Source organism: Typopeltis vanoorti, chromosome 3 (assembly GCF_054136105.1).
Source record: "Typopeltis vanoorti isolate ZY-2024b chromosome 3, IOZ_Tvanoo_1.0, whole genome shotgun sequence".
NCBI lineage: Eukaryota > Metazoa > Arthropoda > Arachnida > Uropygi > Thelyphonidae > Typopeltis > Typopeltis vanoorti.
Genome location: NC_143551.1, coordinates 343,389 through 369,852, shown reverse-complemented (window position 1 = coordinate 369,852; position 26,464 = coordinate 343,389). Strand labels below are relative to the sequence as shown.

The 26,464-nt window shown below is 36.4% G+C and overlaps 1 protein-coding gene across 1 annotated transcript in view; it reads left to right on the top strand.

Annotated features, from left to right (window-relative positions):
• The window catches only part of LOC150107855 (uncharacterized), a 271,308-nt gene that overhangs the window by 45,435 nt on the left and 199,409 nt on the right, over nt 1-26,464 (top strand). The window contains exons 2-3 of the mRNA XM_090415381.1: nt 1,184-1,275; nt 8,932-9,041. Of these exons, the coding sequence (XP_090271507.1) occupies nt 1,184-1,275; nt 8,932-9,041 (202 nt within the window). The remainder of the gene's footprint in view (nt 1-1,183; nt 1,276-8,931; nt 9,042-26,464) is intronic.

Here is a 26,464-nt window from a genome sequence, read left to right as displayed (position 1 = left end):
GTGCTCTGTGTTTGGCCCACTGTTGTTTAATTTGTACATAAACGATAAAGGAAATAAGCTGAAAGAAAATATTCAGTTGTTTGCTGATAATGCAAAATTAGGTTGAGTAATAGTGAATCAATGTGATCTGGAGAGCTTGTATGATTGATGATTTGAATAGGCTGACAGTATGGGCAAAACAGAATGGATGTCAATTTAATGTGAAAAGTGTTAAGTTATGCCTTTTGGGATGTAAAGATTACAAGCTTTGTACCACATTGAGCGAACCATACTACAAGAAATTGAAGCCAGAAATTTGGAGGTAGTAGTTGATAGAGATAGATAGAGTTGAAGGTTAGAAGGCGTATTGCCCAAGTAGCCAGGTTAGCTTACAGGATTGCTTTGTTATTAAAGGACACTAACAAACAGAGATAAGGGAGTTATCATTCCTGTTTATAAAGCTTGGATACGACCACATCTGGATTACTGTGCTCACTTCTGGTCACCTGGGTTTCTTGGGGCGAGGAAGTTGAGAGGATCCAGATGCGAGTGACCAAGATGCGAGTAGTCTGTGGAATGTTCCCTATGAGATAGGTTGAGAGTTTTTGATTGCGAAACTTGTTTGAGAGACAAAAAAAGGGGGATGGATGTCATATAAATATTTAAGTTACTTAAAAGGATTTTATAGGTTTGATGCAGGGGAAATGTTTCAGCACTTGTCTAGAGAGAGCAGAACCAGAAATAATCTTTAAGTTGGGCAAGAATGTGGTTAGTGATGGCACGAGGACTAGATTTTTTGCTTGGAGAGTAGTGAATGAATGGAATGGGTTGCCTGAGTCAGTTGTAAATGCTTTGTTTGTTAATCATTTCAAGGAGATGTTGTGATATATATTATGTTGATAGATTAGATCTTCCATGATGATCCTTAGGACCATGGAGATGTTAGTGCAATAATAATAGATTTAATATTCTTTCCTTCCCACGCCTGATGAAGATAGCAAGGATGAAATTAGTCATATTAATAAAAGAAGCTACTATTAATACTGTTACCATTTCTGTGCATTAATAATTACAATAATAACTACATTGCATTGTTAACTACAATGATAAACTATCTGCCATGTCAAACCATTGGCTATATATGAATGTTTTATTATTTTGACAAATTAATGGCTTAATTTTTTTTCTCTTTTGTTTATTTTAGGAAAAGAATTAGCTGGGATATGGCACACTGGAATTGTAGTCTTTGACCAGGAATATTTCTTTGGGTCTACTGGAATAGAGCACTGTATGCCAGTGAGTTCATTTTAAATGATATTCTTATAATGTTAATCCATGGCAATTTTATAATGAACATATTTCATTCCATTTAGAAAATTTCTTTTAAGTTTTTAGTGCCACAGATTGCAGAGAATGGTGGAATCAATATAATAATGAATCTTGATTACAGAAATATTTTTAGATATAGAACACATGAGGAAACTATGTAAGAGAAAATAGAGATTTGGCAAGAAGAATCCTTAATTAATGTAATTGCTCTTTAAATTAAAGATGCCAAGAAATTTTATTCTTAGTTTAATCTTTTATCCAAGTGTAAGCAAACAAGCACCTGAAGTATTTTCAGGACAGGGCAACTCATATATAGAGGCTAATGACTACCCATCACTTGCCTTAATATTGACTAAAAACTGGGCTAATCATATGGAAATATGACTACTGCATTACTTCAACCTTGATATCATCTCTGGGTCTGGCTCCCACTGATCAGACCTCAATAAAGGTCAAAACTGGTCTGTATAGTAATCCTTCCCATAATGCATAGCATTATGGGAGTCTGAATAGTAAATCAAGTAGGGGTTAAATGGATGAATAACATTATTAAGCTTGAGCTGCAAAAAAAGAAACAATTGTGGAGGGAATTTAAGGAGAAAGGTGACCAGCAGGTGCAGGAACAGTATAAAGCTCAGGCCAGGATGGCAACAAGGGTGGTAAGAAAAGCAAAAGCGGATTACGAAAGAAAATTGGCCATGCAGGCTAAAGAGAATCCCAAACAGTTTTTTCAATATGTTGCAAGTAAAAGGAAAAACGTTTATGGCAGAATGATTTTAAAAACTGCTGAGGGTAGGGAGGTAACCGAATCAGTCGATATAGTGGAATTACTGAGCGCGCACTTTGCAGGAGTATATCATCCAGGTGGTGACATTGCAGGAATGGAAGAACCAACAGCTAATACTGGAATTGTGATGAATGAAGTAGAGGTAAATAGTCTGTTACAGAACCTCAATGTCAATACATCTGTGGAATTGGATGGTATACCAGCTTGTGTCGTATGTGAAACGGCTAAAGAATTGTCAGTGCCCTTGACCATTTTGTTTAATTTGAGCCTTGGGTCTGGGTCAGTCGCAAGGGGATGGAAAGAGGGGAAAATAGTTCCACTGCATCAAGGTGGTTCAAAGGCTGCTGTTGAAAATTACTGGCTAATCAGCATAACAGGAATCATTATCAAGGTCTTGGAGAAAATAGTCAAGAGGAAAATACAAGATTGGATAGATGTAAATGGGATACTGTATCGGAGACAGCATGGTTTTGTGAAGGGTAGTTTATGCCTCAGTACCTTGCTCACGTATTATAACACAGTGACAGCTGAACTGGAAAAGGATAATGGGTTTACAGTGATTTTACTGGACCTTGCTAAGGCCTTTGACAGGATACTACATGGAATTCTAATCAGTAAATTGCAGCATATGGGGATGGATATAGGGTTGGTGAGATGGATAGGAGGGTGGTTGACAGAGAGATATCAGAGAGTGGTTTATTCAGGAGTAGAGTCCACAAGACAGTCTGTGACTAGTGGTGTGCCACAAGGATCTGTTCTTGGACCACTGCTGTTTAATTTGTTCATTAATGATATAGAGAAGGATCTGAGAGGAACAGTTCATTTGTTTGCAGATGGTGCAAAGTTGGGTAGGGGAATAGTGAATGCAGATGATGTCAAAATTTTGCAGGATGATTTGGATAGATTGGAGGTCTGGGCTAAGGAGAATGGATGTCAATTTAATCTGGCAAAATGTAAGGTTATACATTTTAGGGTGAAAAGATTAGCAGCAGTTTACTACATTGGTGGAACGGTACTCCAGGAAATTGACAAAGCATGAGATTTAGGAGTGTTGGTGGATAAGGAGTTGAAGTTTATGGGCACATTGCAAAAGTGGCCAAATCAGCTCATCAAATCACTTGGTTGCTGAAGAACATATAGTATAACCAATATGTTGACAAGCAGAGACAAGCGTATCGTATCGAGCCTTGATAAGACCCCATCTCGACTACTGTGCCCAGATTTGGTCACCTAGGTTTCTTCTTGATGGGGAGGAGGAGGTTGAGAGGATCCAGAGGCAAGTGACCAAGATGATTGCAGGTCTGTGGAATGAACCTTATGAGAACAGGTTGAGGATTTGTGGGTTGCAAAAATTGGTTGATAGGCGGGGGAGGGGAGATATGATTGGGACATTCAAATTACTGAAGGGTTTCTGTAAAATTAATTCAGAAGATATTTTTTGAGAACAGGGCTGGTTGTGGGAGGACTAGGGGACATCCATGGAAATTGGACAAAAGTGTGGTTAGTAAGGGTGTTAGAGCTGGGTTCTTTACTTTTAGAGTGGTGAATGAGTGGAATGTGCTGTCAGTCTGTGGTGGATGCTGTGACAGTGAATAAGTTTGAGGCGAAGTATGATAGATGCTGTATGAATGTCGAATAGTTGTGATGAACATGATTTGGGGCCTCCCTCGATGAGTCTAAGGACTCCCTGGTCTATAATAATAATAATTATAGATGTCTGTAAGGATATGTGCTTTTTCAGGTTGGGATATTAAGGCAAGTGATGTGTAGTCATTAGCCTCTATATACGAGTTGTCCTGTCCTGAATACTTTAGGCCTTTTTGGGCCTGAATACTTCAGGCCCAAACTTTGTTTGCTTGCACTTTGATAAAGGATTAAACCAAGAATATAATTTCTTGGCACCTTTAATTTATAGTATAACCAAGTGGAAAAACTTTTAGTTATCTCTTTCTTCTGTTCGAGTAAATATTTAATCCCTAAAGCTCAATGAGGAATACTGTTGAATAGTATTCCATGATTTTTTTATCCAGAAATTTTTTTTGGTTCTCACCCACAAAGACATTGCTGATAAAGATTTTAGAAATCATATCAAGAGTTTCTAGCAAGTAATTTGGCAGATTGCTTGACAGAATTGAGAAAAAAATGTAAGAACTGAATTATATATAAAAATAGCTAAACAAGAAGTCTTAGGCAGATTGGTTAGAATAAAGAAGACTGATATCATGGAGATGGAAAAATTTCTGGAAGCTGTTGTTAATAAGCTTTGAAATGGATACGATATCAAATTGATAATGGTAACATAAAAAGACAAGATATGATATTCTAGTTGTTTGGAGTAATTACTTGAAAAACGAATAAATAAAATGAGCTGCAACAGAACTGTTTTAGGAAATTGAGCATTTTTAAAGGAATGTGTACTTGAAGACAAAGCTCTTCAAACACCTAAAATGTGGAAAAGCAGCTGGATTAGATGATATTAAACCACAAATGGTTAAATATTCATTATTTACCACTTTCTGATACTTGTCTCTCAGCAAGGGTTGCTGACAGTTGCTGAATTTCTTATTTAGGTTATGTAATAGCTCTAGAACTTCTTCACGAACCTCTATCTCTTCACCCAATGTAGTGGTACCACTGTACTACATCATGTTATATACACCAGATTGATATATCTTAACAAAAATGAACATTCATTATTTGAATAGTCATATACTTCTAGTGCAGGAGTGCCATCTGCATTCATAAAGTTACTTCTCCACATCAATTATTTTTGTTACTTGCAACATAATGATAAAATTCTTTTAGGTTGCCTTTAGCCAGCAGAGTCAATTTCTTTTCATACTCCTACTTTGTCGTCATTATCATCATCAAATGCATGACATATACCCTCATGAGATGTATAAAATATTATGATACAACATGAAAAGTTGCAGCTCAGCTAATGGCTTTTGTTCCTCTACAGGTGAGGCCATTTTAGCATTATCTAACTTTTTAGAGACTTGGGGGGGGGTCAGTCTCCACTGGTGGCCAATCAGATATAGCTGGCCCAAAACTATTGCTAATTATACATGGCAATGGTGAAGTGTGGATTCTATGTTTGATTTTTTTGAGTTTATGAGATGAAAAAACCCTAGTTTCCAGGAGAAAAAAAAAACCCACTTACCTGTGCCAGAGATTGACTGACTTGGGAGCTGATTGATAAATGGCTTAGTAAAAGTTCCTCTAGTTCTAGTTGGTGTCTAGAATAGAACTTATAATGCTCTTCCTTCAGATGATCTAGTGCAGAGGATGGCACACACCACTTCCACTGAGCTACACAGGTGGCTGACATGATGAAAAGTTACATCATTCCATATTAATTCTGATGAACAATTTACCTCCAAATTAATCTGTTATTTGTCAAGACTCCAGTAATTTTATGTTTCCGTCTTCTGAGGCACTCTTTTTATTATATCGGTCTCCCTAGATCTTTGTCTTTCTATGAGTCTGTTTCCTACCAGCCTGGCAAGAACACTTGTTTTGCTAATCCTTTCTCTTCCATTATGTTTAAGTGACCATACCATCTGAGATTAGCCGTGCTAACTCATTCCTGAATTCGTATAAGGAATGGTTTTCTGGCCTAGTTGGCTGAGTGGTTAGTGTATTTGCTCCCCAGTCAAAAGACTGCAGGTTCAAATCCTTCCTTGGGCATGGATGTTTGTGATCGTCTGTGAAAATACTAGTGGTCGTGGTAGATGGTGTTGATATAGTTATGGTTCATTGTAGTTCATGGATTGAGTAATGGAGACAGAGAATTGTAGAGTAGGTGCCCTCCTCGACGAGTCTTTGGACTACCTGGATGTGTCACGTAATAATAATATGAATAATGTCAAGTTCTTTCTTAATATCCTCATTTTAATATGATATTGCAATTGATGCCATCTGTTCACTCCCCTGATCTTTTTCAGAAATCACATATCTGATTTTTCAGAAATCTCATATTAGTGTTTCAACTAATTTTGCTTATTCCATGTAAATTTATGTTGACTTACTGCAATATCAGCTTTGCTAATTCTCTTGTCTATTTCCATATATAATTTGCCATCTTCATTAAAAATTTTGCTAAGTATAATCTGCCCACAGTTGAGAGAACCTTTGCTGGCCCAGTGCCAAGATGAGTCTACTCGCATTGAAGAGGAGAAAGGAATAAGGCGATGTACAAATTCGTCACCAACGTGAAATCACATGCTTCATACTTAAAATTTTCCAACTGTTATACAAGCAAAAATAGTTACCACTTTAAAAACTGGAATGTTCGTAAAAGAAAAAGCTAATTTTCCCGTGTAATAATGATCACTCATCCCACGAAATGCATTGATTACCCTGTTATCAGAATAGATTCACCTTCTTCTTCCATGTGCAAAATGTTGGGGGGGTTCTTGCATCTGTGGTCAAACTATAGGTGAAATGTTTTACTTGTTTTGTAAGTTCTCCACTCAGGATACAGTTGATATTTTGAATTTGAATTTTTTTGCCTGTTTTCATTGTCTTCTTTATTGCTGATTTTCATTCCAAATTTATTACAACATTTACTCAATTTAGTTAGGGAATTTTGCATGTACTGGATTTATTTCTAAATCTTATCATCATGGACAGAGGGACGAATTCCCGATGATTGGAGTAGAGCTCTCATAGTACCCATATATAAAAAGGGAAATAAAACTGAATGTGAGAATTACAGAGGTATTTCCCTACTGAGTGTTCCTGGCAAGATCTATGCAAGTATACTTGAGAAGCGGTTGAGAAGAATTGTGGAAGAAAAGCTTGGTGAAGAACAAGCTGGATTCAGGCCAAATAGAGGCTGTCAGGATCAGATCTTCACTTTACGACAAATAGTCGAGAAAGCATGGGAATATAACAAAGATCTGTATTTAAGTTTTGTCGATTTGGAAAAGGCATATGACAAGGTGCCAAGAGAGAAGCTATTCAATACGCTGCAGTTATATGGTGTCAATGGGGCATTATATCAAGCAATACTTAGTCTTTATTTGAGTTGTGAGTCAGCAGTTAGAATTGAAGGAAGTACAGGAAGATGGTTTAATGTTAAATCTGGTGTGAGACAAGGATGTACATTATCCCCTCTGTTATTCATTATCTATATGGATCACATTATGAAGGAATGTGGTATTAAACACGATATCAGAATTGGAGATGTTAATGTCAGCTCTTTGCTTTATGGGGACGATGTTATACTTCTAAATAAATCTGCTACAAGTCTGCAAGATTCTCTGACTAAATTGAATAGCTGTTGTAATAAATATGGTATGAAGGTCAGCAATAAAAAGACAAAGACAATGAAAATAGGCAGAATCATTGAAAATGTCAACTGTGTTGTGAATGGAGAACCTGTGGAACAAGTAAAACATTTCAGCTACTTAGGCACAATTTTTACTGAAGATGGTAAACTAAATATAGAAATAGACAACAGAATCAGCAAAGCTGGTATCGTGGGAAGTCAATTGAATAAATTCATATGGAATAAGAAAGATATTAGTCGGAACACTAAATTAGCTGTATACAAGACTGTGTTCAAACCAATTTTAACTTATGGATCTGAGAGCTGGGTCAGAAGTAAAACACTTGACCAAAGACTAGAGACTGCAGATATGAGAGTCCTGAGAAAGATTAGAGGCATGAACAGATGGCATCAATGGCAATATCATATTAAAAATGAGTATATTAGGAAAGAACTTGACATTGTCAGCATCCTGGAATGTGTTAGCAGAGCTAATCTCAGGTGGTATGGTCACTTAAATAGAATGGGAGAGGAAAGATTAGCAAAACAAGTGTTCTCTGCCAGGATGGCAGGAAAACGACCCAGAGGAAGACCAAGATATAGGTGGATTGATACAGTACAAAGTGCCTTAGACGATAGAAATATAAGATCTGATAATGTTGGAGTCTTGACAAGTAACAGACTGATTTGGAGGAAAATTGTAGATAGGAAGTTAGTAATGATGTAATTTTTTCATGTAGTACTGTCATATCCTGTACACCCCTTGAGGGTACATGGCAGGAATTTGATGATGATGATCATCATCATCATGGATATTATATTATCATCATGGATAATACCATGATGATATTATCATGTAATACCATGATAATATCATCATTGTATTACATGATGTTAAAAGTGGTTATTATATTTTAACATCATGTAATACCACTTTCCTTTACAGTGTGATTCATATAGATAATGAATAACAGAGAGGCTTTAATTTCTGATTTAACATCAAACCATCTTCCTATACCTCCAGTTCTAACTGCTGACATATAAAACTCAAAGAATAAATATTGCTTGATATAACGTCCTGTTTACACCATATAACTGTATGCCTTTCTTCTTAGCACCTTGTCATATGCCTTTTCAAGATCTACAAAACTTACACACAAATCCTTGTTACATTCCCATGATTTCTCAACTGTTTGTCTTAAAGTGAAAATCTCATCCTGTGGCTTGAATCCTACTTTGTTTTCTATATAATAAATCTGGCAGCATCTGGTTGGTAAGTGGAATGCTTTGGTTGACATTGTGGTGAATGCAGATACATCGAATGTGTTAAAGGCACGATTTTGTTGGGCTTTGTGTGTTTTCCTCCTGCAATGACCCTTTTATATAACTTTTATTTGTAATGTTTAGATTCTGGATTTGGGACTTTTTTTTTCCCCTTTGTTTTTGTGCTCAAAAAATAATGATGCTAATTGCATTTAAATTATTTCAGGTTGAAGAGTCAGAGACTTGGAAAACTTTACATATTATAGATGTTTATTTATTTCTCTTTATATCTTTATAGGAAGGAACAATATTGGGGAAACCTACTATGATTCACTCTCTTGGCAAAACGGAGCTTCCGTATGGTGTATTTATGGAATATATTGCTGCTCTTGGAGAATCATCATATATGTAAAGTATTGTAGTGCTATTCATAAACTTTGAATAAAATTGTGAGATTATTTGTTTTTACCTGAGACATGCATTTTTTTATATTTATTTAAACTATATATCTGTATATACATGTGCATATGACATCTGCCTCTGAAATTGAAAGTCTAAAGTAGATTTATCTAGCTCATGCATAATACTTTCATAAGACACTTCCTACTTCCATTCAGCAGTATGATCTTCTTGCAATAAACAATGAAAATCACACCTACCCACTCAAAACTTCCAAACAGCCATGCTACCATGAAATTGAAATCAATGTAAGATAGAGAGCAAAGGTACCACTACTAGGTTAGTATCTGGGCTATCTTGGGATATAAATGGACATAAAAAGTATTCTGCAACATCTTTTGACTGATATTTAAACAGCGCCTGTTTCAGCTCTCTGTATGTTCCTAGGTTGCTGTTGTCGAACGGCAGTTTGTTTATCATGTCAGGTACGTAGAAGTTTCGGGTGGCTTTGCGGTAGTGATTGTTGTACTTATATGTTATGTAGTTTGTTGACTGTGGTCTTATTATTTGATATGTTGTTCTGGTTACTCTATATGTTGGGCTGTAGTAATGTTTTAACATGACTGTGTAGTGGCATAAGTGTTTCACCTTAAATATTTTTTTTTTTGGGTCTCCCGCGATGAGTCTACTGACTCCAGCTGGTATTGTAGGAAGTCAATTGAATAAATTCATATGGAATAAGAGAGAAATTAATCGGAACGCTAAATTAGCTGTATACAAGACAGAGTTGAAACCAGTTTTAACTTATGGATCTCAGCTCTGGGCAGAAGTAAAACCCTTGACCAAAGACTAGAGACCGTAGATATGAGAGTCCTGAGAAAGATTAGAGGCCTGAACAGATGGCATCATTGGCAATATCATATTAAAAAAGAGGATATTAGGAATGAGCTTGACATTGTCAGGAATGGGTTAGCTGAGCTAATCTGAGGTGGTATTGTCACTTGAACAGAATGGGAGAGGAAAGATTAACAAAACAAGTGTTCTCTGCCAGGTTGGCAGGAAAACAATCCAGAGGAAGACCAAGATATAGGTGGATTGATACGGTACAAAGTCCTGAGACGATAGAAATATAAGATCTGATAATGTTGGAGTCTTGACAAGTAACAGATTGATTTGGAGGAAAATTGTAGATAGGAAGTTAGTAATGGTGTAAATTTTTCATGTAGTACTATCATATCCTGTACACCCTTTGAGGGTACATGTCAGGAATTTGATGATGATGAAGTTCTAAAATAATAAAAAAAAATTAATCATTCGTATGTTATTATACTTATGTATAAAAAGTATGTAGTGATTTTATTTTTATTTATTGTTTTTATTGTTTTATTTCTTTAATGTTTTATCAGAGGTCAGACAAGCTTATGTCTTTTTTGTGTTCGTGATGATGACCTCAATATAGAGGCCAAAATGTTGAGTGTCATTTTCCTCTTATCAGCAAAGTAATTGCTCTAACATGTATTTTTGTTTCCATAAATTCTACACATTGGATTCTCAACTATTTGTAGAACAGTGAAAATCAGATCTTGACAATCTCTATTCTTCCTGAAAGTAGCTTGTTCTTCTCCAAGTTTCTCTTCCACAATTTTTCTCACCCTCTTCTCAAGTATACTTGCATATATTTTGCCAGGAACACTTAGTAGAGATATTATGTTATAATTCTCATTCTGTTTTTTTCCTCTTTTTGAAAAATAGGAATTATGAGAACTCGAACTCTCATCAGGAATTTGACCTTTTGTTGACATCCTCTGAATTATGCAATGTTACCACTGCAAAAATTTTGTATCTCCATATTTGAACATTTCTGATTGAATATATTCTGCTTCAGCTGTCTTTTTTGCATTGCAAACTTTTGACTTTTTCTACCTCAAGTATTGATATGTACTTCCGTTTGCATTTCTCTTGAATATTTTCTACTACTGTTCTGTCCCTACTTGTTTTGTTTAACAATCTTTTAAAGTAATTACTCCAGTCATCTAGAATATCTTTATCATAATTGATTCCTTTTACAGTACTCTTTCCTGGGGTGCTTAAGGGTCAAAGCTATATAACTGAGAGGAGACCTCCACGTAGCCTTTAAAGGAATGCGGAGAACCGACCAGGGCTTCTGACCTAATGTCCAATCCGCACCTTCTCATGGTGCAACCTGTTGGGTATCGACTTTGATACTGAACGAACGAGGATGGGCTGGCAATTTGGGATTTAGCCGACCAAATTGTATTCTTATTGGTTAAACCAAAATAAAAAATGATGGTACAACATGACAAAATTTCATGCCGGCTGGGGCATCGCCCGGTTAAACAAGGTCCCCGTTGTTTTCGCCAGGGAACCAGGACGAACAGCGAAAAGTCAGCTACTGGAACAAATCTGAAAACAAACCCCAATTCAACATCAACAGAGTTAAAGATTGGTACTATCAACGTAAGAAGCCTGAATGGCAAAAAAATGGAGCTAGCTGAGGAATTAGATAAGTACCAGATGGACATAATAGGGGTGACTGAAACAAAAAAGACCAAAACTGGTGAGATCTTTCTGAGCAATAAATACAAAATGTTATATTCAGGCAATGACAATCAAGGAAAAGGAGTAGCCATAGTATTCAACACAAAATACGAGGCTAATCTTCTTGAATGGCAATCAGTCTCAAGTAGAGTAATGTGGGCAAATATGAGAATGGGGAACTGGACAATGAGACTTATTTGTGCCTTTGGTCCCACAGAAGGTTCTACTAAGGTAGAAGTGGAGGAATTTTTTGATGCTTTAGAAAAAGCAACTGACACAATGAAAAAGGAAAAGTTGTTCCTTGTTGGGGATCTAAATAGCAGAGTAGGAAATGATTGTGAGACATACAAAAATATTTTGGGAAAATATGGAGAAAAGAGCAAAGCTAATAATAATGGCAAATATCTGTTGGATTTCTGCTCAGGACATGGACTGGTTATTACTAACACCATGTTCCAACATAAAAATGTGCACAAATTCACATGGAGAGAAGAGGCTAGGAATAAGTAAAGTCTCATTGACTATGTTATTGTTGATAGTGATGTTTTCTCCCTGGTACAGGACACCAGAGTGTACAGAGGCTTTGAAATTGGAAGCGATCACTATTTAGTCTTGAGCAGGATAAACTTGAATTTTATATTGAAAAGAATAACATGTAAGAAAGTTTTAAAGTGAATAAAAGTTGAGCAGCTCTCAGATGTGAACTGTAGACTAAAATACAGAAAGATTATTGAAAAGAAAATGAAAGAGTTTGAGAACAGGAATCAAACCGTGGAGATTCAGTGGCCAACTCTGAAGAAAACATTGATTGATTCTGCCAGAGAGGCATGTGGTGAGGTTGTGTGTAAGGATTAAAAAAATCAGAACTCCCTGGTAGACACAGGAAGTTAAAGAGGTAGTGAAGGAAAAGAAGAAAGCATATCAAAAGTTCTTGGCAAATAAGTCAGCTTTTACTCTTACAGAATACAGAGACAAATGTAAGAAAGCTAAACAGTGTGTAAAACTAGCTAAACAAAAGTCATGCGAGGACTTTGGCAAGAATATAGAAAATAAATATCAAGAAGGTGTGAAAATATTCTTTAGGCTGTTGAAGAAGCTTAGGAATGGAGGCAAGAGTGCTGTAAAAGGAGTTAGAGATGATAAAGGTGACATGAAAACAGGAGAAAAAGATATCCTTGAAGTATGGAGTAATTACTTTGAAAAACTGCTAAATGAAACAAGCAAGTGATGACAGCACATTGATAAAAAAAAAAACACTGACCAGGCATGGAGTCAGGAATACATATCCATACTTGAAGTAGAAAAAGCCATCAAAGGCTTGAAATGTGGAAAGGCAGCAGGAGTATATGATATTCGACCAGAAATGCTGAAGTATGGTGGTATAAAAGTCTTACAGTGGCTGCACTGCATAGTTCAGAAAGCCTGGACAGAGGGATGAATTCCTGATGATTGGAGTAGAGCTCTCATAGTACTCATATATAAAAAGGGAAATAAAACTGAATGTGAGAATTTCAGAGGTATTTCCCTACTGAGTGTTCCTGGCAAGATCTATGCAAGTATACTTGAGAAACGGTTGAGAAAATTGCAGAAGAAAAGCTTGGTGAAGAACAAGCGGGATTCAGGCGAAAAAGAGGCTGTCAGGATCAGATCTTCACTTTACGACAAATAGTCGAGTAAGCATGGGAATATAACAAAGATCTGTATTTAAGTTTTGTCGATTTGGAAAAGGCATATGACAAGGTGCCAAGAGAGAAGCTATTCAATATGCTGCAGTTATGTGGTGTCAATGGGGCATTATATCAAGCAATACTTAGTCTTTATTTGAGTTGTATGTCAGCAGTTAGAATTGAAGGAAGTACAGGAAGATGGTAAAATGTTAAGTCTGGTGTGAGACAAGGATGTACATTATCCCCTCTGTTATTCATTATCTATATGGATCACATTATGGAGGAAAGTGGTATTAAACCTGATATCAAAATTGGAGATGTTAATGTCAGTTCTTTGCTTTATGGCGATGATGTTATACTTCTAAATAAATCCGCTACAAGTCTGCAAGATTCTCTGACTAAATTGAATAGCTGTTGTAATAGATATGGTATGTAGGTCAGCAATAAAAAGACAAAGAAAATGAAAATAGGCAGAATCATTGAAAATGTCAACTGTGTTGTGAATGGAGAAACTGTGGAACAAGTAAAACATTTCAGCTACTTAGGCACGATTTTTAGTGAAGATGGTAAATTAAATATAGAAATAGACAACAGAATCAGCAAAGCTGGTATGGTGGGAAGTCAATTGAATAAATTCATATGGAATAAGAGAGAAATTAGTCGGAACACTTAAATTAGCTGTATACAAGACAGTGTTCAAACCAGTTTTAACTTATGGATCTGAGAGCTGGGTCAGAAGTAAAACACTTGACCAAAGTCTAGAGACCGCAGATATGAGAGTCCTGAGAAAGATTAGAGGCGTGAACAGATGGCATCAATGGCAATATCATATTAAAAATGAGGATATTAGTAAAGAACTTGACATTGTCAGCATCCAGGAATGTGTTAGCAGAGCTAATCTCAGGTGGTATGGTCACTTAAATAGAATGGGAGAGGAAAGATTAGCAAAACAAGTGTTCTCTGCCAGGTTGGCAGGAATATGACCCAGAGGAAGACTAAGATATAGATGGATTGATATGGTACCAAGTGCCTTAAATGATAGAAATATAAGATCTGATAATGTTGGAGTCTTGACAAGTAACAGACTGATTTGGAGGAAAATTGTAGATAGGAAGTTAGTACTGATGTAATTTTTTCATGTAGTACTGTCATATCCTGTACACCCCTTGAGGGTACAAGGCAGGAATTTGATGATGATGTACCCTTTCCTCCACTTCTAAACTTTGTTCAATAGCCTCCAGAACAATTTGCTACCTTCCTGATATTTATCTTCTGTATTCTTATTGAAATCATCACGTGACTTTTATTTAGCTCCTTTTACACATATCTTTGCTCTCTTACAGTTTCCTCTTTATTCTTTTAGGATATCTGCAGACTTATTTGCTAGGAACTTCTGGTATGCTTTTTCCTTCTTCTTCTCCATGACGTTTTCTATGTATCCACCATGGTGTTCTTATTTTTCTATCCTTGCTTATAATTTCATGATATGCTTCTCTTTTCTTCAGAGTTTGCTGCTGAAACTACAAGGTTTGATTCTTGTTTTCAAACTTCATTTTTCCCTCAATGTTTGTACATTTGAGTCTGCTGTTTGCCTGTAAAAGCTGCTCAGTTTTAATTCTTTTGAAAACTTTCTTACATGTTGTTCTTTTTAATGTGCTATCCATTTTACCCTACTTAAAGGTAAGCGATGATTACTTCCAATTTCAGATCCTCTGTATGCTCTAGTATCTTGACTAGCCTGAAGATATCTATCAACAATAGTCAGTGAGGCTCTTCTTATTTCTGGTATCTAGCACAAGTTCACGTGGTTCTCGCTACAGGAACTTGTGCACATCTTTATTTTGGAACATGGTGTTAGTATTGACTAGTTATCCTGAGAGAATCCAGTGGGTTTTTTCTGTTGTTGTCAACCTTGCTCCATTCTCCAAAATATCCTAGAATATTTCTGTATGCTGGTAGGATTCATTTTTTATTCTTCTGTTTAGATATCCAACAAGGAACACAATTTCCATTTTCTTTATGTAACCTGCTTGCTTGAATGGCTTGAAAAATTTCTTCTGTTTTTCTTTAGCGCTTTCTGTGTAAACCGTGGGCACAAATAAGATTTTGTTGTCAGTTTCCCCATTTTGAAATTTGCCCACACTACTCTACTTGAAATTACCTTTCAATCAAGAAGTCTATTTTCATGTTTGGTGTTGAACATTATCGCTACTGCTTTCTTTCCTTGATTGTTATTGCCCATGTATGACATCCTATACTTATTATTTAGTAGGATCTCACCTGTTTTGGTTTTCTTTTTCTTGGTAATGCCTGTTATGTCCATGCAGTATTTTTTCAGTTCTTCTGGAAGTTTGATTTCCTTCCTATTGATACTCCTTATGCTAATGGTTCTTATTTTCGATACAAGCTTCAACACTCCTTATCTTCATTTCTTCTGACCTTGGGTTTAATCTATTTCTTTTTTTAGATGTTGAGTTGGAGTATCTTCCAGTTGCTGACTTTTCACTGTTTGCCTTGGTTTCTGGTAGGTATAAATAATTTAAGTAGTCACAAATATAGTATGCGAGAAAATATGAAAGGGCTTTTGGAAGAAGCAAGAAAGAAATGTGAGAGAGTAAGAATTGTTGGATTACTACCCAGATATGACAGTAATGAGTTAAGAAGGAGGGTGATGATAGCAAATGATTTCACATGCAGGCTATGTAGAAGATATGGATATGAGTTTTTAGATATGCGAGGTGTGCTTGATAGCAGAAAAGGCTTGTATAAGAAGGATGGTCTGCACTTGAATTCATTTGGCATCAGAAGCCTGGAGAAATTACTTCTTGGTATGAGACCTAATGCAAAGAATCAGGGGAAACTAGATCATCAAGGGAGGAAAGGGAAAAATATGTGTGAAAGTTCAACTGTTGTATGCAAATTTGATAACCATATTCAAAGACATTCATATCTTTATGTATGTGGCAAAGGTGTGAAAAACATGCTTTAGGTTCGGACGTTTTAAATATGACTGGAGATAGAAAAGAGAAATTCTAATTAACTAATAAAATTCTATAAGACCAAATAGATAGCATATCTAATTATAAGAATAGGTGGTAATTTATTATGTTTATACACAAATGCCAAGAGCATTAGAAACAAAGGGTTGATTTCGTTGTTTTATTGAATACGATGTGGCTTAAGATTGTTGGCATTAGTGAAACCTGGCTATCAGAATCAGATATGGTAACTGGGATCGAGTGTAATGGGTATACCATTTTTAGGAATGACTGAAGAGATAGGAGAGAAGAAGGAGTTCTACTAATGATATCAGATGACTTAATTCCAATTAGGGTAGAAACACAAGAAAACAATGATGGTAACAGTCCCATGTAGCAGTGAGTTTGAGTCTATTTGGTGTGAAGTGGAGGTTAACAGAAAGAAATAAATGGTGGGGTGTTGCTACAGACTTTTGTCCCCCAAGTTGCAGGAGACAAAGAAATGCATCACAAATTTAGCCTTATGGGTACCAAACGAATGATCATTATGGGTGATTTTAATTTTCTAGACATCGATTGGGTAAAAGAGAAATCTCATGATAAGAAAGAAGAGGAATTTATTGAATTGTTGCAAGACAACTTTCTTGAGCAGCATGTGAAAGAAGGAACTCGAGGACAAAGAGTGTTGGATTTACTCATAGCATCAGAAGGGGTCTCTGTCAAGAATATGGCTATTTTCCCACCAATTGGTGATAGTGATCATGCTGTACATTCTTGAGAAGTATCTAATTGTATTGATGCTCCAATTAAAACAGGTTACATGATGAACTACAAAGCTGAAAATTATGATCAACTTAGGAGAATACTATATTTGGTCCCATGGTATTAGTTACTGAATGGGAAAAATGTCAGTAATGCATGGGAATCTTTGAAAAAGTGCTTAAATGAGACCGTATTCCTAGTGTTCGAAGAATAAATAGGTTGGGAGTGAAATGGATGTCTATCCTTATTAATCAAAAAATCCACAATAAGATGATGTGAAAAGAATATCATGAGAATAAGAGTGAGAGGAGTTATAAAATATATAAAGATCAGGCCAGAAAAGTAACGAGTATCATGAAGAAAGCGAAATCAGAATATGAAAAGAAATAGGCTATGCAAGCTAAAGGCAGTCCAAAAGAATTTTATCGTTATACTGCTAACGTTATCGTTATACTATTAAAAGAAAGAATGAATGTGGAAGAATAACTTTATTGAATGCAGATGGTACTCGAATTTTGGAAGCTAAGGAGATTGTTCATTTAATGAGTACTCGCTTTGATAAGATATAACATGGTGCACAGTACTACTGCTACATTGGATGAAGAATTAGAGGTTCATGAAAATGAGGTCGAAGAGCTGTTATTTAACCTATTTAAGAATTTGTTAATAGGGACAGATGGAATATCAGCAGTTTGCTAAAGGAATGTTCTGCTGAATTGGCTACACTTTTCCCATGTTTGCATAACTTGAATCTCAGCTCAGGAATGGAAATAATGTATCATAGTTCCATTGTACCAGGATGGTGCAAGAACTGATGTGTCTAACTACCGACCTATCAATATTTCTGGTTTGATAGTGAAGATTTTAGAGAAGTTGATAAGAACTCTCATACAGAAATGGGTAGACAAACATGCTATACTCTGCAAGGGACAGAATGAGTTTACTAAAGGAAGGTAATGTTTTAGCAATTTGCTCATATTTTATAACAATGTTACAGCCAAGTTTGATAAAGGGAATGGATACGCTATGATAATGTCGGATTTTTCTAAGGCATTAGATAGGAAAGGCTGTTGTATAAACTGGTCAATATGGGATTGGAATATAATCACTTGACTTGGATTAGGGGATGGTTGACAGATATCAAAAATTGGTATGCAGTGGGTGTGAATCTGCCAGATTTTAAGGTGACCAGTGGTGTACCTTATGGCTCACTCTTTCAGACATTATTGTTTAATCTATACATTAATGACATCAAGAAGGATCTAACATCAGATGGACAATTGTTTGCCAATGAAGCAAAAACAGGCAGGGTAATCAGGGATGCTACTCATATTCAGCTGTTACAAAACGATTTGAATAGACTGGAAATTTGAACAAATGAAAATTTATTTGTCAATTTAATGTTAGTAAGTGTAAATTATGCACTTTGGCGTGATTAGAGTTCCAGTGGTATATTATATGAGCGGGATTATGCTGCAAGAAACTGAATTGGCAAGATCTTGGCATATTATTATTATTATTATTACCACGGGCTACTCCAGGAGTCCTTAGACTCATCGAGGGAGGCCCTAAGCATCATGTTCACACAGCTGTTCAACATTCTCACTGTATCTATCATACCTTGCCTTGAACTCGCTCACTGTCATAGCACCCACAACAGACTCTGGCAGCTTATTCCACTCATTTACCACTCTAAAAGTAAAGAACCCAGCTCTAACACCCCCTGCTAACCACGCTCTTGCCCAGCTTCCATTGGTGTCCCCTAGTTCTCCCACCACCAGTCCTGATCTCAAAAATATCATCTGAATTAATCCTATAGAATCCTTTTAGCAATTTGAATGTCTCAATCATATCTCCCCTTTTTTGCCTATCAACTAGTTTCTGCAACCCACAAATCTTCAACCTGTTCTCATATGGTTCATTCCATAGACCTGCTATCATCTTAGTCACTCGCCTCTGGATCCTCTCAACCTCCTCCCCATCAAGAAGGAACCGAGGTGACCAAATCTGGGCACAGTAGTCGAGATGAGGTCTTATCAGGGCTTGGTACAGAGGTACAATAACTTGTTTTTCTCTGCTCGTCAAGGTATTTTTCAACAACCAAGTGAGTTGATGAGCTGATTTAGCTACTTTCGCAATGTGCCCCCTAAACTTCATCTCCCTATCTACCAACACTCCCAAGTCCCTGGCCTCATCAATCTCTTGGAGTACAGTTCCACCAATGTGGTATACTGCTGCTAATCTTTTCACTCCGAAATGCATAACCTTACATTTTGTCACATTAAATTGACATCCATTCTCCTTAGTCCAGAACTCCAATCTATCTAAGTCATCTTGCAAGACTTTGACATCTTCTGCATTCACTATCGCCCTACCCAACTTTGCATCATCAGCGAACAAATGAACTGTCCCACTTAGACCCTTCCCTGTATCGTTAATGAACAGATTAAACAGCAGTGGTCCAAGAACAGAACCCTGTGGTACACCACTAGTCACAGGCCGTTTTTTGGACTCTACTCCTGAATAAACTACTCTTTTATATCTCTCCATCAACCACCCAGCTATCCATCTCACCAACCCTATATCCATTCCCATATGTTGTAGTTTACGGATTAGAATTCCATGTGGTATCCTGTCAAACGCCTTTGCCAGGTCCAGCAGTATCACTGTAAACCCATTTCCCTTATCCAGTTCAGCCGTCACCTTGTTATAAAACTTGAGCAAGTTACTGAGGCATGATCTACCCTTCACAAAGCCATGCTGTCCTCTGTACAGTATCTCATTTTCATCAATCCATTCCTGTATTTTTCCCTTGACTACTTTCCCCAAGACCTTGACAACGACTAGTGATATGCTGATCGGTCGGTAATTTGCAACCATAGTCTTGGATCCTCTTTTATGCAGTGGAACTATTTTCCCCTCTTTCCATGCCTTCGGGACAAAGCCAGACCTGAGACTCAGATTAAACAACATGGTCAAGGGCACTGATAATTCATTAGCCGCTTCATGCAAGACCCGTGCCGGTATACCATCCAATCCCACAGATGTATTCACATTAAGGTTCTGTAATAGACTATTCACCTCCACTTCATTCATCACAATTCCCATATAAACTAATGGTTCCTTCATTTTTTCAACGTCACCACCTGGATGATATACTTTTGCAAAGTGCGCGCTCAGTAACTCCACTATATCGACTGGTTCAGTGAACTCTTTACCATCGTCATTCCTTAAAATCATTTTGCCATGTACAGTTTTTTTTTTGCTTGCAGCATATTGAAAGAACTGTTTGGGATTCTCTTTTGCTTGCATAGCTAGTTTCCTTTCATAATCGGCTTTTGCTGTTTTTACCACACTCGTTACCCTTCTAGCCTGTACTTTATACCGTTCGTGTGCCTGCAGGTCACCCCTTTCTTTAAATTCCCTCCATAGTTGTTTCTTTTTTTGCAGCTCAAGCTTAATGGTGTTATTCATCCATTTAACCCCTCCTTGTTTCACTGTTCGTACCTTAGGTATACAATCAGCCATAACCTCCTGTAAATGCTCTTTGATCACTTCCCATGCTGTATCGACGTCCAGCCCTTGCAGTTGTACATGCCATGGCACTGATCCAAGCAATCTCCTAAGCTTGTCATACTTGCCAGCACGGTAATTCCACATATACCCTGTCTTAATCACAAATTTCACACCTTTAGCCACCTCCCAGGTCAAGACCTTATGATCACTCTCACCAATAGGTGGTAACATGGTCATATTCATTACAATATTGGTGGATAAGAATTTGAAGTTCAAAGGTCACATAGCAGAGGTTGCAAATACAACTCAGAGGATAACTGTGATGTCGAAGCGAACCTTAATATGTAAGGATAACGTAGTCATTTTTGCCTCTTTACAAGGGTGGTTAGAAAAGTTCTCGGCCTCGACCATAGATGGCAACACTATCAGCACGATTTTTTTTTTTTTTTTTTTCCTAAGTTGGTACATTTCTCATAAACATCCATGTGAAATTGCAAGTCATTCTATTAAGTAGTTTGTTTTATAAAGCTGTCTGAAGCAAAAGTGTTGTCTGTATCCCTTGAAATGGATAAAATTGAGTATTGTGCGGTTATAAATTTCTTTGTAAAAGAAGGTTTAACAGCAAAAGTAATTCATTCGAAGTTCTTAAAAGTTTACGGGGAATCCTCTTCTTTGTTTTCGACAATTATGAAATGGGCTGCCAAGTTTAAACGTAGCCATATCAGTCTTGAAGATGATCCACATGAAAGACGTCCAAAAAGTATAACAACACCAGAAATCATTGATCAAGTGCACAATGTGCTATTGGATGATCGGCAAGTCAAAGTGTGTGAAATTTCTGAGACTATAGGTATTTCAAAAGATGGCACAAGATGGGTGCTGGCTTGAGTAGATCAAAAACACACACACATGAAAATCTCTGAACAGTGCTTGGAGCATTTTAACAAGAATAAAACTGATTTTCTGTGTCAATTTATTACTGTGGATGAGACTTAGATTCACCATTGCACACCAGAATCCGAACAGCAATCAAAACATTGGACAGAAGCTGGTTGTTCAGCACTAAAGAAGATAAAGTCAGTTCCATCAGCAGGAAAGGTCATGGCATCTGTGTTTTACCTTTAGCTAAAGGTATTTTGTTTATTAATTATCTTGAAAAGGGTAAAACAATAACTGAGGAATATTATTCTGATCTTTTAACCAGACTAGACAAAAAAAAAAAAATCAGTAAGAAAAGTCCCGGTTTGCAGAAGAAAAAATTATATTTCATCAGGACAATGCACTTGCTCACAAAGAAATTTTGGGAATGGGAAAATTAAGGGATCTGCATTATGAATTGTTGGAACATCCACCTTATTCCCCAGATTTGGCTCCCTCTGACTTCTGTCTCTTTCCAAAACCAAAATTCTTCATTGCTGGTCACCTTTTTTCTTTGAATCAAGAGGTGATTTCAGCTGTAAAGGGGTGTTTTGCAGATCTTACTGAGAACCACTACAGGGATGGGATAATGGTGCTGTAGCATCGCTGGAATAAATGTATTAGTCTTAAGGGAGATTATGTTGAAAAATAAAAATAATTTTGAAATTATAAATTTGTTTTTTCATTGTTAGGCCGAGAACTTTTCAGACCACACCTGGATTATTGTGTGCAGATTTGGTCTCCTGGATTCCAAGGGGATAAAGAAGCTTTGGAAAGGGTGCAGAGAAGATTTACAAGGATTATATCTGGATTATGGGATTTAGATTATGAGCACAGATTGCAGAGTATTTGAATTGCAGACTCTGGTTAACATGAGAAAGATGGGTGATATGATAGAGGTCTGTAAACTTTTTAAAGGGTGTTATAGGATATCAACTGATGAAAATTTTCATTATATGGAAGGTGGGGAGAAGACATGGGGGCATCTATGGAAGTTAAATTTATTTGCAGTCAGGAAAGGGGTAAGAGGAGCTAGGTGTTTCTCTGAGAGAGCAGTGAGCGAGTGGAATAATTTGTCCTTAGGGGTAATGAATGCATCTAGTGTGAATGAATTTAAGGAAAGGTATGATAGCTAGTTTGGGTGATTTATAGCCTCCCTCAATGAGTCCTTGACTCTCTGGAGGTCTCAGATGATAATAATAATCCAAACATAACCACTAAAGAATAGCAATGAAGAATATCCTTACAATAATAATAATATTCCAGTCTGCATGAGATCCCTTCATGCTGTACCATCCTGTTTATTTCTAGTTTATGCCAATATACGATTAAAGTTCCAAATATCAATGTGTAGATTTCCTACAAGTTATCTGGCTTTGACCCTTAAAATGGCCCAAAATATTTTGCTTCAGATATCGCCATCATTAAATTTTTGACATATACAATCGGGTGAAAGGGTGAACAGGATATTACATTAGTACTACATGAAAAAGTCACATCATTACTAACTTTCTATCAACAATTTTCCTCCAAATTAATTTTTGTTTATCAAGTGTCCAGTATTATCAGATCTTATATTTCTTTCTTCTAAGATACTTCTTATTGTATCATTCCATGAACCTTGCTCTTCCTCTGGATCTTTTTTTCTCGAAAAAAAAAAAAAAAACTTGTTTTACTAACTTTTCCTCTCCTATTCTGTTTAAATTCACTATACAACATCAAATTCTTTCCTAATTCTGTAATACCCAGTCTTAAATACTTCACTTTCAGAAACAAAGAAAAAATCAAAAGACTCTATAGAACTTTAAAACGAGCAGCTGCAGTATAGCCATCATGATCAGCAATAAATGGAAAAACAAAATTGAATCATATAACTGGATCTCTGAAAGAATAATAACTGCTAGAAATAAATAAGAAATTTATTACAATCATGGGAATATATGCACCTGAAGAAGAAAAATACTCTGAAACAGAAGAATTCTATAAAAACCTCCAAAATGTAAATCAGAACACAAATAAACAAGATTATTTAATCATTACAGGTGATTTCAATGCTAGAATTGGATTAAATACATTTAAAGATATTTAATAAGAAATCAAGAAGAAAACACTATAAATAATAATGGAAGAGAAATCAGGGAATTTGTGGCATATAATAGTTTGAAAATCACCAACATCATCTTTAAACATAAAGATATACATAAATATACATGGGAAGCCAGAGGATATAAAAGCATCATTGACTATGTAATAGTGGGTGAAAAACTAAAGAAGATGGAAAGAAATTGTAGAAGATGCAATATTGACTCAGACCATTATTTATTAAATCAGTACTATTAAGATCACATACCAGAGAAATAGAAACAACACAAAATCAGACTCAATTTAAGATAGAACTGTTAAAGCAAGATGGTTTCAGAGGACTGACTACACTAGTGGCCAAAATTGTGGAAACCTTTTGGAAAAAGTGTATTTTTGAGGTTATATGGCTCATAACACCACTTTTTTTGGTGTAATACCATAAAATTATATATCAATGGAAAGATAATTTAATCAAGAATGTAATGCAACAAAGTTTGTTCAATTATCTGTATTCTATGAAAAGTTATAGCCAAATAACCAGAAAAAAAAAGAAACACAACTTGCTTAAGTTGATATGAAGTAGCTTTTATTCATTTGAATATAGCCACTGAGCATGAGTGTTTAGAGAGCCAATCAGGTGTCATCTTGTTTTGGCAATGAGCCAATAAGGTCACAGTAGGATTCAGCTATTGATGTCACGTATTGGAGCTGAGAGGAGGACACTTGTCAGCGTGTTATGTGATTATTATCAAGTTGGTTGGTTCTAGAAAGACTTTTATTGGGATTATATTGATCAAGTATATATAATAAACAACTAAGTTACACCAACTAGTTTCACCAACTAAGTTTGTTGGCATCTTCAGGGTACATAACTGATGTAAGGCACTAAAAAGTAAAAAACTGTTACAAACTATAATCAACCAATTCCAATTATATTAAACAAAGAACAGAGCGCGTATAATACATTCATAGAGCGTGGATGATATCACTTGTTGTTATTTAGGAAAGTTCTGTAGTTGGCACTATAATTCAGTTCTGGTGAGTTGAAGGATCTGATAAGGGTCTTCCAGATCACGGGCAAGATTAGTCCTTGGTTCCCGTTAAGGTTTTATATACAGCGGGCAAATGTTGTGGCCTCCTTAAAAATTTGGGAGCGGAAGTCCTCCTCCATGCAGGGAATTGTTCTTCTATTCCACTCTATGGTATGGTTCGTTCTTGAGAAATGAAAAGCTAACCCCGATTTTTCTTCTCTGTTATTATTGACGTCACCTATGTGTTCTTTTTGCCTAATTTCAAGGCTCCTTGAAGTTTGGCCGATGTAATTCAAGCTGCACGAGCATGGTATGTTATAAACTCCAGCATATTTGGAGAAAGGATGGCTATCTTTTGGAGATCTTAAGAATTGTCTAATCATTTCTGTGGGTTTAAAGGCCACTCTTATTTTATGTGGTCTAAGGAGTCTAGCAATCTTATTGGAAACTGTCCCTAAGTATGGAATGACGATGGTAGAAATATAATGTACATCATCTTGTTGTCTTTGTCTGGGTTCAGAGAAAAGTATCTTGTGGACGAGTCTTCGAGGAAATCCCTTCATGGTAAGGTTGATGGATATCAGGGATAGTTCTTCCTGGAGGTCTTGTTGATCTGTTGTAAGGAGAGAGGCACGGTTCTTCAACATGTGTACAATACTAAGTTTCTGAGAAATGTGGTGTGAGGAAGTGAAATGTAAATAACGTCCTGTATTGGTAGGTTTGCAGTACTCAGAGAGGTTGATACCACTATTTGGAAGCTTCTTAAAGTGTCCAGAAATGATAATTGGTTATCTTCAAGTTCTAGAGTGAATTTGATTGTGTGGTGTAGAGTTGATTTTGTTAAGAAAGTCGAACAGGTCCTTTTTTGTGTGGTTCCAAACGATAAAGATATCATCCACGTCTCTCCACCATACTATGGGTTTAGGGTCTGTTTGAGTTAAGATTTTACTTTCAAAATCCTCCATAAAGAGATCAGCACAAGATGGAGAGAGGGGGGTGGCTACCCATTGCAAGGCCAGTCAATTTCTGATATATGATTTTATTCCATAAGAAAAAGTTTGATGTTAAACAATGACGGAACAGAGAAATAATGTCTTGTGGGAGCAAACTTCCTAAAATGTTGATGCCTTCCTCCACAGGGATGTTAGTGAATAGAGATGTAACATCCAGGCTGGTGAGTAAATCCGTATTGGAGATAGAGATGTTGTTCAGTTTCTCAACGAAATGTTGTGAATTTCATATATAAGTGTCCGAATTGTGGATGTGAGGTTTGAGGAGGCCTGCCAGGTGTTTAGATAACAGATAAGTTGGCGAATTGATTCCATCCACAATCGGGCGTAGTTGTATTCCATTTTTGTGTACCTTAGGAGCACCATATAGTCTTGGTGTTAGTGGATGCATGAATTTCAATCTTCGTTTTAAGTCTATAGACCAGTTCTCCATATGATGTATTAAATCGTTGGTATCATTGTGGTTCTTAAGTGTTGGGTCTGTGACTAGGACACGGTAGGTTGATGTATCCGACAATAAGCTGTTAATCTTATCTTCATAATCACTGGTGTTTAAAATCACTGTTGAATTTCCCTTATCTGCCTTCAATATGATAATGTTTTTCTTTTTCTTCAAACTATACAATGTTCTTTTTTCCAGAGTAGTGATGTTTTTGTTAGGTGTTCTGGAAGATGAGAGGATGATACTACTTTTTAATCTAATATCATTAGCTATGGGTTCCGGTAACGATGAGACTGCCTTTTCTATATTACAAATGATATCCACTTTAGGGACATTATGAGGTGTTATCGCAAAATCAAACCCTTTTTTATCTATATTGATCTCTGGTTTTGTTAATACATGATCCGATAAATTAAAAAGTAACTGTTGTCTGGTAGAGAAGGTTTTGACTTAAAACGTTTTGTATA